The sequence below is a fragment of the Dermochelys coriacea genome, chromosome 1 (genome assembly GCF_009764565.3).
Source record: "Dermochelys coriacea isolate rDerCor1 chromosome 1, rDerCor1.pri.v4, whole genome shotgun sequence".
In the NCBI taxonomy this organism is placed as follows: domain Eukaryota; kingdom Metazoa; phylum Chordata; order Testudines; family Dermochelyidae; genus Dermochelys; species Dermochelys coriacea.
Window position 1 is genome coordinate 126,294,648 of NC_050068.2, and position 16,895 is coordinate 126,311,542.

General features: G+C 39.2%; 1 protein-coding gene across 1 annotated transcript in view; it reads right to left on the reverse strand.

Annotated features, from left to right (window-relative positions):
• Positions 1 to 2,337: 2,337 nt before the first annotated feature.
• PRKX (protein kinase X-linked) overlaps positions 2,338 to 16,895 on the reverse strand; it is a 136,028-nt gene continuing 121,470 nt past the window's right edge. The window contains exons 7-9 of the mRNA XM_038387232.2: positions 16,131 to 16,208; positions 8,611 to 8,760; positions 2,338 to 6,607 (exon numbers count right to left, since the gene is read on the reverse strand). Coding sequence (XP_038243160.1) covers positions 8,635 to 8,760; positions 16,131 to 16,208 — 204 coding nt within the window. The 3' untranslated portion in view covers positions 2,338 to 6,607; positions 8,611 to 8,634. The remainder of the gene's footprint in view (positions 6,608 to 8,610; positions 8,761 to 16,130; positions 16,209 to 16,895) is intronic.

Here is a 16,895-nt window from a genome sequence, read left to right on the forward strand (position 1 = left end):
AAACAAAATAGACATATAGATTAACATAGTTTGTTGGGGAAGAGTCAACATGGATTTTGTAAAGGGAAAACATTCCTCACCAATCTACTAGAATTCTTTGAGGGGGTCAACAAGCATGTGGATAAGGGGGATCCAGTGGATAGAGTGAACTTAGATTTTCAGAAATCCTTTGAGAAGGTCCCTCGCCAAAAAGTCTTAAGCAAAGTAAGCTGTCATGAGGTAAGGAGGAAGGTCCTCTCATGGATTGGTAACTGGTTAAAAGATAGGAAACAAAGGATAGGAATAAATGGTCAATTTTCAGAATGGAGAGAGGTAAATAGTGGTGCCCCCCCAGGGGTCTGTACTGGGCCCAGTCCTATTCAACATATTCATAATGGTCTGGAAAAAGGGGTAAACAGTGAGGTGGCAAAATTTGCAGATGATACAAAATTGCTCAAGATAGTTAAGTCCCAGGCAGACTGCAAAGAGCTACAAAAGGATCTCTCAAAAGTGGGTGACTGGGCAACAAAATGGCAGATGAAATTCAGTTTTGATAGATGCAAAGTAAGGCACACTGGAAAACTATACATATAAAATGATGGGGTCTAAATTAGCTGTTACCACTCAAGAAAGATCTTGGCTTCATTGTGGATAGTTTTCTGAAAACATCCACTCAGTGTGCAGCGGCAGTCAAAAAGCAAACAATGTTAGGCATCATTAAGAAAGGGATCAATAATAAGACAGAAAATATCATATTGCCCTTGTATAAATCCATGGGACACCCACATCTTGAATACTGTGTGTAGATGTGGTCGCCCCATCTCAAAAAAAGATATATTGGAATTGGAAAAGGTTCAGAAAGGGCAACAAAAATGATTAGAGGTATGGAACAGCTGCCATAAGAGGACAGATGAATAAGACTGGGATTTTTCAGCTTGGAAAAAGAGACTACTAAGAGGGGAATATGATTGAGGTCTAAAATCATGAATAGTGCGGAGAAAGTAAATAAGGCAGTGTTATTTACTCTCTCTCGTAACAAGAACTAGGGGTCACCAAATGAAATTAATAGGCAACACATTTAAAACAAACGAAAGGAAGCGTTTCTTCACACAATGCAGAGTCAACCTATGGAACTCTCTGTCAGAGGATGTTGTGAAGGCCAAGACTATTAAACAGAGTTCAAAAAAGAACGATACATTCTTGGATAGATCCATCAATGGCTATTAACCAGGATGGGCAGACATGGTGTCCCTAACCTCAGTTTGCCAGCTGGGAATGAGCGAAAGGGAATGGATCACTTGATGATTACCTGTTCTGTTCATTCTCTCTGGGGCACCTGGCATTGGCCACTGTTGGAAGACAGGATACTGGCTAGATGGACCTTTGATCTGATCCACTATGACCATTCTGATGTTCTCTTCTAAGTGTCTACTTATTTTTGATACTCAATTTGACATATCTACAACCTGATTTTTCAGAATACTTATCAATATACAGCATATTATTTCTTCAAAGCATAGCCCTCCTTGAGGTCAAGTGTAGCTGTGAGTGCTCATCATTGTGGAAATCATATTTCAGGTTTCTTAAGTTGGGCACCCAGAAAACAAGGAACACAATTTAGTGACCACCTGTGAAATTTTTGGTTAAGTGACTTATTGAGCATCACCACAGAACTCTGTGGCAAAGACAGGGATATAATCTCCAAGTGACTGATCTAAAATTATTTTGGTTGGTTCAATTTTAAGTGACTTCAAGGGAGACCATTCTAAAATAGAATTTTAATTTGGATTTCACCTGCCATTGTATGTTACGATCAATGCAAAACTAAAGAACTGTAGTCTACTCTAGCAGGAAGTCATCACAACCACAGAGAAGCAGTTTGATACCACACTTACATGAATATCTGTAGAACATCATGTATTTTTCTGAAGCTCCTGAACACAGGGAACATTTAGTTAAGTGTACTTGATTCAATACATGTGTTTTCACACTTGATTAAATTAAAAACAGCATGAAATGAACTTGGGGAAGATTTAGAGCATTAAATCGTGAACACACTGAATTAGATCAGGACTAAGTATTTACACAATTTAATGAGAACTTTGCAGATTATGTTTTTTACTATTGGAGATATCCCTGAACGAACAGGAATCAGAACATTTTTGTTCTCCAATATTTCCTGTTAAGTCTTCATGCCAGTGGCTACTGAAATATCTTTCACCACCTGAGTCTTGTGCTGAGAAATCTTGACTTCTGCTTTAAAAAGTGACAGTTATAAAAAAAAGATTAAGCATTTTCATTTTGAAAGGTGGTGCAGAAGTTATATCTTCTTCCCAATATAAATAGAAGCAAACTAGATTTTAGACACTTAAAAAGATAGAAAGGTTTATTAAACAAATCCAGAATTGACAGATATTACATAAATTAAACAGCAGTAAAATTTTACTAAAGTTTATGTACAGATCACAGTGATTTTAATTGTGCAATGAGGGCTGACTTATGACTTTGAACAGTACTTATACATTGGATTTAGGACAAGCAACCAACAACATACAACATTTGTCTAAGTTAACCGTGGCAGTCTAGCAGTTCAAATTGGTTAAGTAGTACACGGATGCCTGCTGCAACTACCACTATTTACTATGCAAGTATTTATCAAGCAGTTAGGTTTGCCACAGAAAAGTGCAATACATGGAAAAGTCTGTACACAGTACAGTACAAAAGGAATCATGCTACAGTTCTTGAAAGCTGAAAAATAATTTTATAGCAAGGAAGCACTGCATCACAAGTCTTCTAAATGGCAAGCAGATGGGCTGAATCGTAGGCATATTTTAATTGCTTTCAAAATCCACAAAATCCCTGTTCATCCATTTAAACATAGTTTAGTACCTATATTTTGATCAATTAACAATGACTTTTCTACAGTGGAAGATCACATTAGTTAAAGCTCAGTAGCACACGTATTTATCAATTAAGCTAATTTACAGGAAAATCTACAGCATGTTCTCCATCTAAATCATGAAGCATTTTAATCATTTGGTTACAAGGCAATTTAGTTTACAATGCAAGTTCATTCACTTAAAAGCTCATATTGGGCAGTTTAAAAACAAATATATAAACACAAAAATAAAGATAATTTTAACTTTTTTTTAACCTTCTTGTTCACGGAAGCTGAAGAAATATAAAGTTCTTATAGACTGTTGTGGGAAAACAGCACTGGTTTATATGCAAAATACTTGTTAACAAAAGCAACCATTATAAAAAGAACTTTAGAGAACAACACTTGAGTCAAATAAAAAAAATGAAAAAAAATGTTTTAAATTACGGAAGAAATCAGAGTCATTCATGCAGCATCTGTCTGAGAACTCCTGGTTAAGCACGGATATATATTTGCAACAGTGTGGTGTGAAATCCCAATCAGCAAAGAGTTAAAATGAAACTGACCCAGCTATGAAAATAAATAAAATGGGTAGGCAGTGGTGCCTCTTAAATTCTATATTGTACAGGAAAAAACTGCTCATAATTACAAAACAGTTTTCATTTTAAATAATGTTCTGAAAGTGGTCTATGGTTAATAATTATAAGTTACCAAAATGTGAAATACGTTTTATACTAGAAAGCACAAAGAGATTATTAGTCTGTAATAATTAGAGATCAGCAGTTGAGCTATATATGCACACACAATTCCAGAAAGAATGTAAAGTCAATCTATCAACTTAATTTACCTGCCTGATTAGATTTCTTTACTCTCCGGCACAAAGAGTTTCAGTGCATCCATTGCCAATAATGGATAAATTTCACAGACAAAAATCTAACTCCTGGTGTGAAAACATTCAAGATCAATTACCTCCAATGTGATATGTGTGTTCAAATGTAATGTTATTCCCCTCTTCTGGCTTTGAAGATGTAAATGAGGTCTTAGGCAGTTCAGTTTTTAAATCTGCAAACCTACTTCTTGAAATTCAGCACATTCATTGCAATATGTACATTTTGTAATAAGAAACGGGTTTTATAGTTCTCCATGGAATACTGTAAGCTTACACGTTAGAAAGAACTGTACTCTTTCGAAAATACAAGCTCTGTGTGCTGTGTACTTAATTATTCTATCAAATCAGCAAGAGAAAGCTATCTCACTGCATATAAATACATGCCAGACCAAACATTTTACAGAGATTGATAATGACTGTTCCTTATGCCAGTTCTGTATCTTTTCATTTATTACTAATTTCTACACAGTATTTAATGGGAGTGGCACGTGGGGCCTATTAACCAGCAACATGTGGCACTTGCATAAAGTTATCAAGATGTCAATAGCAACACAGAATTTCCCCTTTGGTGTCTGAGTTTATTACCAGATAAACACTGTCTGCATTTCCGCAAGACACTTATGTAATCAGCCACACTCCTGTATATAGGTTTAAGGATATATCCATTAATTTTTCAATATAAAGCAGAAATTGGAGTTTGACATATGATTAATTATATCTGTCAGCTCACTGCACTTGTGAACTGATGAGAACTAGGTGGGTACAGATGTCAGCAGCTTTTTACTGCTAGAGACTCCTGGCTGAAATTTGACTGAAGTCAGAAGCAGAATTATTTTACTAATTTGGGTTATGAGCCAAGTGACCATTTGAATATCACATACTGTACTATATTGCATTCAGCATGCAGTTCAGAACAACTACCCAGCTTAGGCTAGATTTCAGCAATACCCAGGGCACTGCAGGTTATAATTGAGGTGCAGAGGTCTGTGGAGAAGTGTCCACATCATTTGTTTTGGTATTCTTAGAGACATCAGTATAAGTAGCAAGACTCCAGGGCATAAATGTGCCTTTTAAAAAAATACTTTTGGCCTAACTACAAATTTATCTACAACACAATCATTGAAAGCATGTATTTTTTGTTTTGTTTTTAAACCCTGATACTTCAAAATCAATTCCTTATGTTAGCGCAAATATCACAGTGTGAAACATGAAATCAAATATTCTTAAATTATATTTAAGTCTACCTCTGATTGTATGTGTATACACACACACACACACCCCCACACCCACCCATCACCTGCTAGTATTTGGTCTTACTTAAAATGAAGCATTATTGCAAATATTCCTTAAATACAGTGCGCTCCACTTATAAACTGATGTGGTCCACCTAGAAAACTGATCAGAGTAGATAACCAGATTAGGTTTAAACCTGAAGTCCAATCCTGCACATGTTAAAGTCCTAATGGTGAGGACTTGTAAGACAAGACCCTAATAAGTTTAGCCCTGGATTTTCAAATATAGGAGCACAAAGTTAGGTGCCTAAATATGGGTTTAGATGCCTGTCTGATTTTCAAAAGTACTGAGCACCCAACAGCTCCTACTTAGGTCAATAACAAAAATAATTTCAACTATGATCAAAGTATGCCTGACACTGCTTGTACTCAATTTGGGGAAAATAGAGCTGCTAGGGAGAGCCAGGAAGTTTAAAAAAAAAATGAAGCTATTGTACAGATCATTTCCACAAAGTTAAGTAATTGCATGATTTTTAGGAAAAATATTCAAAGATAATTCCATATTTTGCAGCAAAACCAAACAACAACCTTTAGTAGTTTTGGGTTGTTTTTTTAGAATCTAGATTTTTTGTTAGGGAGGACTGTGTACTCTTCACTAACACGTTCACACTGTTTATACTACTGTTCACATATTTTAGATTACACATTTTTCATATTTTCTTTGAGTAACTCATTCTCCTACTTAAATATCAGAAATTGGATAAAGTAGAAACACAGCAAGAGCAACAATAGATCTACCCCCTCGCCCCTCATTAGCAGCATGCACTGCTTTATTTGCCCTACAGTGATTTCACATACAAGGGAAACCCACTATACACAGCGTGGAATCACCAAATATCATGTCATGTAAAAACACAATGCATTGTTTTAACCAAAGTTATTTATGAAGTTAATATGTTTTTGAAATGAACAACAAAACATGTCCTTTTTCTTTCTGCTTTCAAGTATTATGGTTGCAAATGTGAAGCACTGGAAATTTTAGGTACAAATCTTTTTAAACTTAATTATTTTTATTTTTTACAAAGAATTATAAAATGCATATAAGATGATGAAAAACTCATTTATCCTTTTACGATTTTCCCCAGAGAACTTCTTGAAAAACATTTGAAAAATAAAAATCAGACTCTGCAAAGTACAAAAATTTACATCTTTGCACAGTTCCTGTGCTTTAGTTGTATTGTATTCATTATATACATATATACTAATTTGTGCTTTTAAATTACACAACTTTAGTATAAACTTATAAAATTAAGTCTGAGTTAACTATGCAAAAAGGATCTGGGCATAGCAGGAAACTAACAGTAAAACAAGTTAAAAAACTACAACATAGAATTTTTCATGAGTCTAGTAGACTTTCAGTATCATAATTTGCTAAACTAATGCCAATTCTATACAGTTAAAACGAGTCTCACCTGCCTGCCAATTGTTTAAATATTTATCTACGAATGTGCACATATGAATGTGATAACACTCTCCTACATGTCAAAGAATGTCTTCATGTATGTACTTAGTTCTTCTTTGCAAGCCTGCGAATACCATGTCAGTCTTCTTCCAGTTTCCACCATAAAACTAAAAGAAAAAAACGGTTTAAAAGAATGCCAAGTTCCAGACTAGTATAGTTAAGATTACAATGCTGTGAAAATAGGGACATACAAATGCTTGGACAACCTCACCTGTAAACTTAGCTAGTATCTCTTCATCTAGTATACTTCATATTATTTATATATTTACTATACATTACCCTTCTCCATTTTTCTCACCCTAACCGAATCTTAAAAAGAGCATGGTGAATTATATAGCAATGTGATTAAATAATCAGAAGCTGTTGTTACCCGTCGGCTCTGGGTTCTTGGGGAACCAGGGAACAGTATCAAGCCTGTCTCTCTCAAGAAAGACCTTCCCATCCCCAGCCTCTGCTTGAACCAAAACCAATCAGAAGACAGACTTACAAAAAGCAATGAAAAGGCAGCGGAAGGCACACCTAAACCCCTGGGATAAGGGTGACAGGATAAAGGAAACTTCCCTAACCTCATGTGCATCAAGGATGGGACAGGGAGGCATCCCCATGAGCATACTGAATGGAGTACAGAGATTCCAAGGGAAAAACTGCACTGATCCCTGGGACCAGAAAAGCTTAGAAGCACTGCATGATGGGGGATCTCTGCTTCAGATGTTAATGAACCCATGGCTGCACACATCCAGCGCAGCAGTTATCAGACCAATACTAGTAATAAATCCTTTATTGGCATCCGAAGTACTGAAGCTGCCTAATTGTATTGTGAGCTCCTCGAAGGAACACTGCCCACGGCCAGGAATGATCAGTTCCTATTATCTAGCCTGAACAATACAACTTTGGTATACTCCCTTGAGCCATCAGTTTAGCCATAAACAAATATAGTGTTCTCCCTTGAACCAATGTTCCTTCTCTACAAAAACCCCACCCATGCTCAAGTAAGTGTTCTAATGCTTGGTTCAAAAATCTGCATCAGTTCCACTGGGACTTTATCTTCTCCTGACTGATCATACTGAGGGCTCTGCCCGTCTCCAGCACTCCAGACCCTCAGCTACTACCACCACCTGGGACCCGATTGATTCAAGCTTCACGGAGTGGTGAGAACCCAGCTCTCTCTCCCCGTCTCTCTCTCTAGGTATAGCCTTCTGACCCTAACTTGTGTGATCAGTTTAGTTTTCTAAACCTGACTTTCATAATCAAAGTTGTTAGATTTAATATTATAACTGTTTTGTTTGTTTGGCTCCCCTACGGTCATTACATGGCAATACATAACTTTCATGGTTAAGCTGGTTGCTCCTCTCTCTTGCCCCCTCCATCATAGGTGTTTTTTGGCTCTCTCATTCGCTCTGCAGCAACACTCCTCGTACCTAAGCTAAAGATCCCTGGAGCACCCAAAAATCCTGTGGAGTTTGTTCATCAAGTGGGTTACTACCAAAACAACTGTAATGTAAAAGTGGAGATAGGGATGTACTGAACCTTGGACATATGAGGGTAGCAGCTTGAAAGTGCTGCTCAACTCAGCCTGTTCAGGCATACTCTATTCTGGTGTGGTGCCCATGGCATATGAGGGTGACAGTTTGGAGGTGCTGTTTGACCCAGCCTATTGAGTCCAAGGGCCTATGAGGTTGACAGCTTAGAAGCGCAGCTCGATCCAGCCTACTGAGTCCAGGGACATATAAGGGGTCAGCTTGGGAGTGCTGATTAACCCGGTCCTCGCAGACACGTGTGTGTTCGTTCGCCTGATTCTGGGGCTGGAAGAACCCAGCCCTGGGGAACGTAGATCCTGTAGGATAGCTCCATTGGGAGGGAACTTGCAGAAGTAGAGCTCCGTACGACAACAAGTGACACAAGCAGTACATTGATAGAATTACGAAACCCGCCCCAGAAGAGTAACTCTAATAAATGAGCATACCCCACAGTAACAGGCAAATCTGGTAGCACTGCTTCTTCTGCTCAAGGCTCTGTTGTACAAACCGACATTTCCTACAGAATTTCAACATACATACTACATGCTGCTATTTTACTAAGGTTACAACTGACAAAGATGAAGGCCAAATACCTTGCCGAGTTTGGTTGTCCCCCCTCAGAAGTTCTGGAAAATTTCTAGATCTTTAGGGGCTACAGGAGGGGTTTTGTTCCAGTCATCTTCAGGATAAGCTTCAAAATTAGACGTATCTCCGTCATTGGATACCTTCGGCACTATTGGAGGCTGATAAGAAATCAACAATACAAAAATGAAATAGATGTTTTCATACCACAGTAATTATCTCTTCCTCATCATCTTTTTGAACACATACTGTAGTAGTGCCTAGAGGCCAATCAGGTTGGTGCCCACATTGTAAATGTTGTATAAACAGCAAGTGACAGTCCCTGCTCGAAGAGCTTGCAGTCTAAAATACCAGACAACAGGAGGACAAGAGAAAAAAGCAGGTTAGTGAGGCGGGGAGGGGTGATGAGGGGAACAGGGTAACAAAAATAAGATTGGCTAAGAATTACACGAGGGGCACTATTTACGATTGCCACCTGCATACTGTTATCAAGGTGCAATTTACTCTATGCATTATGGAAGAAGTGATTTTTGAGCAGAAAATTGCAGGACGAGATTTATGGATTTAACTAGGAGTTTTTCTCCCATTCATGAAGAGTTGGGATGTGAATGGCTGAGGGAGAAGCAAGTGCTCTAGGTTGCTATCACTGGTAGAAGGAAGGCAGGAATCAATGGCTCAACAACCTAGTAAGTCTAACAGGTCGAGGCTAAATGCTGAAGGACCTTAAAGAAGAAGACCAGGAGTTTGTCTAGGACAACGGGACAGACAAGAGGGTGGAGGGGGGCTTATGTGGGATAGACAGGAAGAGGTTCCTGACAGCAGTACTTGGAATGATTTTAGAGGGGGCATTCATATTTTCAGATATGATGGCTCTTACAAGGCATAGAATAAAATTTCTTTGATTTAATTTTTGATACAAGGATGAGCAGAGCTAAGAAAAAGGCTTTGGAATAATGCTGACTCTGGATTAAACACAAGAGAGTACAAAGATTACATCAAGGCTGAAGCTCCATCCTTAACTCATCTGTTTTTTCCTAGAGATTTGACCATCATCAATAGTCACATCTTAACTCTCTCTAAGGATCAATGGACATGTTAGCACTGACTCTATGCTGGGCAATATCCATAAATAAAGTAGGGCTAATTATTACACATGGCACAAGGACGTGCCCCTGTGGTGGTAGTTCCTTAACATTAATGAGGTAACAGGGAAGGAAAAGCAGGAGATAAGAAGAGATGAATAAACACCATGAGAGAAAGGATGAGGTAAAGAAAGTAGTAAGAAAGGATAAAAAAAATAAATACTCTCATACCCCTTTTTATAAAATCGTCTCCCCTCTTTCCTAATTATTTTATCATTTGTAGGCATGCTCAAGGCTTCTCAATTGTTGCACAGTGCTTACATACTGTGGTGAATGGCACTGTAGTAATATAGTAAAGATATGAGATTGAAATTTTAGTCGCTAAGCAATTAGTCATAAGCTTCAAGAATGTTCTGTTACAAAGAGAGAGTTAAATATAATCAGCAAGTGACTTTTTCCTGCTGAGTATCAAGAAGTGATTTGGTCACATTTAATATTAATGCATTTTTAATAGTCTTTGCCATGACGACATCAGTAGGTCCTTTTGCTGGCAACAAATGTGCCTCTTTCCAACCCCTCCTCAATAGCGATTTGCATACTTTTTTTTTGGCTCAGAAAACACCCCAAACCTATCAAACTGATTGCTTGTAAGTGTATTAAAATGTTTCACTCAGATACTTCACATCATTAATATCCTATGCTTTTTCTAGTCTGGCAATAAACCCATGCAGGAGAAAAGCATTCAGCACTTAAAATAAAAAGTAATTTGAACTGCTGTAATTTGAAGAAAAAGTAGCCACATCATAAAATGCTGATTTTACAATGTTTTATTAATAAAGTATTTCTTTCACCCCAGTAGATCTTTTAAAGCAAATGTGGAGATATTGTGGGGAACCATCTGTTCTTGGCTTCCCCTGAAGGTCCTTTGTATTTCTAATATTGGCCTGGGGATCCCCAGTCTCCATAGCCTTCCCTGTCTTACATCTAGCACATAATCACCAGCCTACTCTCCTTCTGGGCCTGAAGTACAGAATGGGGTTCCCTTTGTATCTTTCTTTCATTAGCCATTTTGGTTTGCCTTCTCTCACACAACCCCCATGTCCTACTACCTAGAGAGCAAATTTAGCATTGTGAATCAAACCTGTATCTTCTGCTTGGCATTGCAAAGGCACTGGAATATCAAATTGCCTAATAATATAAAGCTTTATTCATATAATTTGCTATAAGCCATTAACAGATCAGAACATTACTATTAATTCCTTCAGGAAAAGTTATGAAAACATTCTGAAATTAAGATTATTCCTGTTAGATATGGGATATAGATGGTTTCCCTTAGTTATTTTAGTGTTCCATCCCAAGTCATGTGATCAATATGGAACTGGGGAAAAAAAACGGTGGTACTCTCATAAGTAAGGCTACGTTTTATTCACAGAGTATTTTTAGTAAAAGTCATGGACAGGTCACGGGTAGGGTGACCAGGTGTCTGGTTTTTGAGTGGAACACCCGGTCAAAAAGGGAGCCTGCCAGCTCCAGTCAGCATTGCTGACTGGGCCATTGACTGTCCTCATGGTAGTGCTGGATGGTTCTGCATGCTGCCCCCACCCCAACGCCACTCCCACAGCTCCCATTGGCCGGGAACCACGACCAATGGGAGCTGAGGGGGCAGCACCTGAGAACAGGGCAACACGCTGAGCCACCTGGCTGCACCTCCGCGTAGGAGCCAGACGGGGGTGTGACAGGTTCGGTCACAGAGTCCCCGTTAGGACTGTCACTTGATATGCTGAATTTGCCTCTGAGCCCAATTTTCCCTACCAGCCTGGGACTCCAGAACCCTGCCTTGTTGAGCCAGACACGCTAGCCAGCTGCAAACACAGATCCAGGTCTGAACCACGTCCCGCAAAGCTGCAGACTTTAACCAAAAATTGCTCAGCAGGTCACCTATCTCCAGCACCCAGACACTCAGTTCTCAATGGGATTCAAACCCCAAATAAATCCGTTTTATTCTGTATAAAGCTTATTCAGGGTAAACTCAAATTGTCCGTCCTCTATAAAATGTCACGTCCATCTCTATAATAGAGAGATATGCACAGCTGATTGCTCCCCCAGGTATTAATCACTTACTCTGGGTTAATTAATAAACAAAAATGATTTTATTAAGTATAAAAAGTAGGATTTAAATGGTTTCAAGTAATGACAGAACAAAATAAGTTACCAAGCAAAATAAAACAAAACATGCAAGTCTAAGCCTAATACATTAAGAAACTCATTACAGATAAATCGCACCCTCAGAGATGTTCCATTTTACAGACTAGACTTCTTCCTAGTCTCGGCCCAATCCTTTCCCCTGGTACAATCCTTGTTAGTTCCAGCTCCAGGTAGTAATTAGGGGATTTCTCATGACTGGCAGCCCCCTTTGTTCTGTTCCCCCCTTTCATAGCTTTGGCACAAGGCGGGAATCCTTTGTCTCTCTGGGTCCCCATCCCTCCTTCTAAATGGAAAAGCACCAGGTTTAAGATGGCTTCCAGTTCAGGTGACATGATCACATGTCACTGTAAGACTTCATTACCCGCTCACTGGTATACAGAAAGGCTTACAAGTAAGCCATTTACAACCAGTTGTCCTAGTTGATGGGAGTTGTCAAGATTCCAAACCACCATTAATGGCCCACACTTTGCATAATTACAATAGGACCTCAGAGTTATAGTTCATATTTCTAGTTTTAGATACAAGAATGATACATTCATATAAATAGGATGACCTCACTTAGTAAATTATAATCTTTGTAATGATACCTTACAAGAGACCTTTTGCATAAAGCATATTCCAGTTACATCATATTCACACTTATAAACATATTTTTATAAAACATATGGAGTGCAATGTCACAGGGGGACATGCTGCTGCTTCCGGGATCACCTGAGCCTGAACCCCTCACCCGTCCTGTGCCCCAACCTCCTGGCCCATCCCTTATCCCCCCGCCACCCTCCAAAGCCCTCAGTCCCAGCCCGGAGCACCCTCCTACAGTTCAAACCCCTCACCCCAAGCCTGGAGCATCCTCCTTCTCCCCAAACGCCTCATCCCCAGCCCCACCCCAGGGCCCGCATCCTCAGCCAGAGCCCTCCCACCCCCCACACTCCAACCCCCTGCCCCAGACCGGAGGCTCTTCCTGTACCACGAACTCCTCAGTCCCAGCCCAGAGAACTCCTGCACCCCACATCTTTCATGCCACGCTTCTCCCCAGAGCCTGCACCCCCCAGCCAGAGCCCTCACGCCCCCCTGTACCTCAAACCCCTGCCCCAGCCCAGAGCCCCCTCCCGCACTCCAACCCTTCGGTCCCACCCTGGAGCACCCTCCTGCTCCCCATATCTCTCATCCCCAGACACACGTCAGAGCCCACACCCCCAGCCCAGAGCCCCTCTCATACTCCAACCCCCTCAGCTCCACCCCCCAGCCCTGAACTCCCTTCTGCGCCCCAAACCCCTCATCCCTGGCCCACCCCAGAGCCCGCACCCCCAGCGGGAGACCTCACGGCCTCCCGCACTGCAGCTCAGTGAAAATGAACAAGTGAGTGAGGGTGAGGAGAGAAAGTGAAAGAGGAAGGGGAGATGGAGTGAACAGGGGGTGGGACCTCGGAGAAGGTGTTTGGTTTTGTGCAAGTAGAAAGTTGGAAACCCTAGTCATGGGCAGTAAACAAAAATTCATGGCCTGTGACCTGTCCATGACTTTTACTATATACCTCTGAGTAAAACCTGAGGGGAGGGGGAGAACGGTGCTCAGGGAGGCATCCCGGGGGGGATGCCGCGGGTGTGGCCTAGGGGGACGCTGCAGGTATCTAGGAGGGAGGAGCGGCCCAGAGTGCTCGGTACTGCTCCTCCCCTTTGGCTTTTTAGCTTCACTGGTCAGACTGGCAGGAACCTTTCCCAGGTGGCATCAGAATGAGATGCTTTTCATAATACATTATGCAGATCTGCGATCTTCCTTCTTCTTTCTCACATACTTAATGAGCGAGTACCGGGACAGTTACAAATACTGGTATTTCAAATCATCATTGAGCTTGTGAAAAAAACACTTTATTGAAATAAATAGGGCAGTTCACACCCATCAGAGCTATTATTTCAGACTCTCTGCAGATGTCTGCACTACTTAACACTCATTTTCAAGGTTTTCTTCACAACAAACAAAAACAAAACAAACAAAGAGCTAGACACTTCCTCTTTTAAATGAAAGCTGAGATGGAGGAAGAGATAGCTGCCTCAAAAATGCGCTGGCTTGCTGATTCAGCCCAATTCAAGCACTCGTGATAAAAGAATCTACTGTGTAAGATAGCTGAAACCCATAATTTCCAGTCCCACCCCACAATTTAATTGTATGGGTTCTCTGGAAGAAGCATGAATGGATTTTGTTTAAGAGGTTCACAGACAAAAGCTTAGCATTTTGATTAAAGGCATAGTGAATTACAAAATCCATTCGCCTCCCCTTCAAATTTTTTTTCTTTGTGATGATGGATGAAGGTGAGAAGGAGTTACTTGGATTCAGTTTTAGGTTGGGATTTTAAAAGGATCTTAAACGTATTATGGGAAAAAAGGAAACAGGATGATAAATATAGAAAAAGGAATTAATTGAGGCTGGGAATTTTAAACGTGCCTTATGGATTTAGGCACTCAACTCCCATTGTATTTCAATGGGTTATAGATGCCTAACTCCTTTAAGATCCTTTTAAAATCCTAGCCTCAATTCACTTTTCTATATTTATTATTCTGTTCCCTCTTCCCCAAACTACACATTTATAAACTGATTTTCTTAGTAAAAGAACAACCCATGCCAACAAAGCTTAGATACCATGAGAAAGTAATTCTCTGTATGCGGATTCTCAAATAAAAAAAATATTTGAGTGGAAGGTCTTACAAATTTTTATAGATGTACCTTTGTCTCCAGAAGAACACATATGCACATGTTAACCCATCAAAAACACTGACAGCAGCTCTACATTAGAAACTTTTGCCAGAATATTAACATCAGTTAGGGAGTGTGATTTTTGATGGCATTTTCATACTGGCAAAAGTGCTGAGGTAGACTGAGTTATATTGGCATAAAAGTGCTTTTTTCAGTTAAGGATTACTTTACTCAGAGAGCTGGTACAAGCTATACTGACAAAAGTACTTTTTTGAGAACATAAGCTGTGTCTATAGTAGGAGGGTTTATGATATGGTTGTACCTTTTCTAGTGACAATAAGGTGTAATGTTGAACTTCACAGAAACTAATCATGCCTTATTTAGAACACCACAAACTTGGGATTCAGTATTTGAATAGCCCAAAGGGTGGGCTATTCGAAAAATATCAAGGGTGTTTGGACTAAATCTTTCCTCTCTAAGATTCAGTGCTCATGTATCTTTTATCAGGGTATTAATTGGCTTAGTATAATAGGCAAATAAATGTGTCCTTCTGTTAAAAGTATCTCAGTAGTATAGTTCTCATGCAGACGTGTTCAATTCTAAGTATTATATACTTTTTAAAACGTATTATCTTTCTGAATTGTGTTCCCAAATTCACAGTTTTGCTTGCCCAAATGTTCTAAAGCAGAGAATTTGAAAAATATGAGATGACAATGTATATGGATAAAACATCTGAAGTTAAGTTTTAAGGGTTCTAACATAGAACAGCCACATATGGTTTCTCTTTAAATATCAACATGAAACAGAGCAAAAAATCGATAATCTCTTTGCTCTTTCAATTAATCCATCCAGAAATTCTATCCAGAAGTTCACTGCTTCACATACATAAGCAAGCAAACAGAAATGTATCTGAGTAGCACTTGACTGACATTAAATGGTGGAATAAATCACATTACTAATTAAGTAGAATTGTACCACCTGGATCTTTATTCTTTTTTTAAAGGAGAAGGAAGAAGTTTCACTTGCAAAAGAACTTAAATTAGCATCTTCAAATATTGGTATCTCTTATAAACATTTGCTCCTCTATACTGGCTGAATTTAGTGCTGCTGTATCTGTTAGAATTTTAATAATAAATTCATTTTCCCCCAGATGCTTCAAATTTTATTTAAAGATTTCTCTGCACTGAAACTTGGCAGCGAGACTCAAAGCCAGAATAAAATATTTCTGATTAGTTTTGAAAAACAGCTATTAACTAGCTCTTGTGAAATGAGAAATATGTATGTAATACAGGATATCATTTTCAGATTATTTTAGGGATTTTGTAATGTAAACCCACACCAATTTGTCAGATGTTAAATATGGACTAGTGAAAAGCATATCTTTTTAGAGAATCAATATTTGTAAATGCATCATATGACTGTACATTTCAAATTATTCTGTAATTGATCTTAACTGAATACACATGCAACATTATACCCCTATATTGTATCAGAAAAAATTTTGCATGGATGATTTTTGGTTACCATAGTCTACATAAGATTTTTGTACAAAATACCTTTAGTTTTCTTTGAGGTACAGCATCCCAGTCTATAGACCTGAACCACCGATGCCTTTTCACATCATCTGCTCCATTCTTTAATAAAACCAAAAAACAAACAAAAGATTGTAAGATAATGTATATGCGATAAAACTTTAACCTTTGTATTTCATTACACCTGTTCTCCTGCCCCCCTCAAGTTCAAACTTTATATTAAAAAAAGTCACAGAAGTCCAGAGGTCATCCATAACCCCGTAATATGAAGGGAGAGAGAGAAATATGAAAAACATTTCAAAGCTTTCGTAAGGGCATTAAATAACCAGTGAGCATAAAAAAATTAGATACTACACAAATTCACTCATTTATAACATAAGCATCTATTTTATTTCTGAAAAGCTTTTAACCCTAGTTATACACCTTGGACAAGATTTTCAGTGGCATGAAGGGCCAGTGCAAAGCCCTCTGGACCACATAAGCCCCCCACCTTGGTCTGCAAAGGACGGTGGTGAGAAACAGATGGAGTGGTGTCTGTACCCACAGAAAGGGTTCTGGCCTGGCTCTGCATAGAGAGTATTAAGGTAGTTCAGAGAAGGGATGAGGGGATCTGCACTGACACAGATCCAGTGACACCCAAGATCTCATACATGTGGTACAAGGACATGGGAGAGTGTGGAGCATCCCCATACCCATGTTTTGTTTGAGTGCGTATATCCTCTCTAATATCCTCTCCCACCAGGCACTTTACCACTTGTGAAAGGCTAACAGAGAAAAGTGAAGTAATGC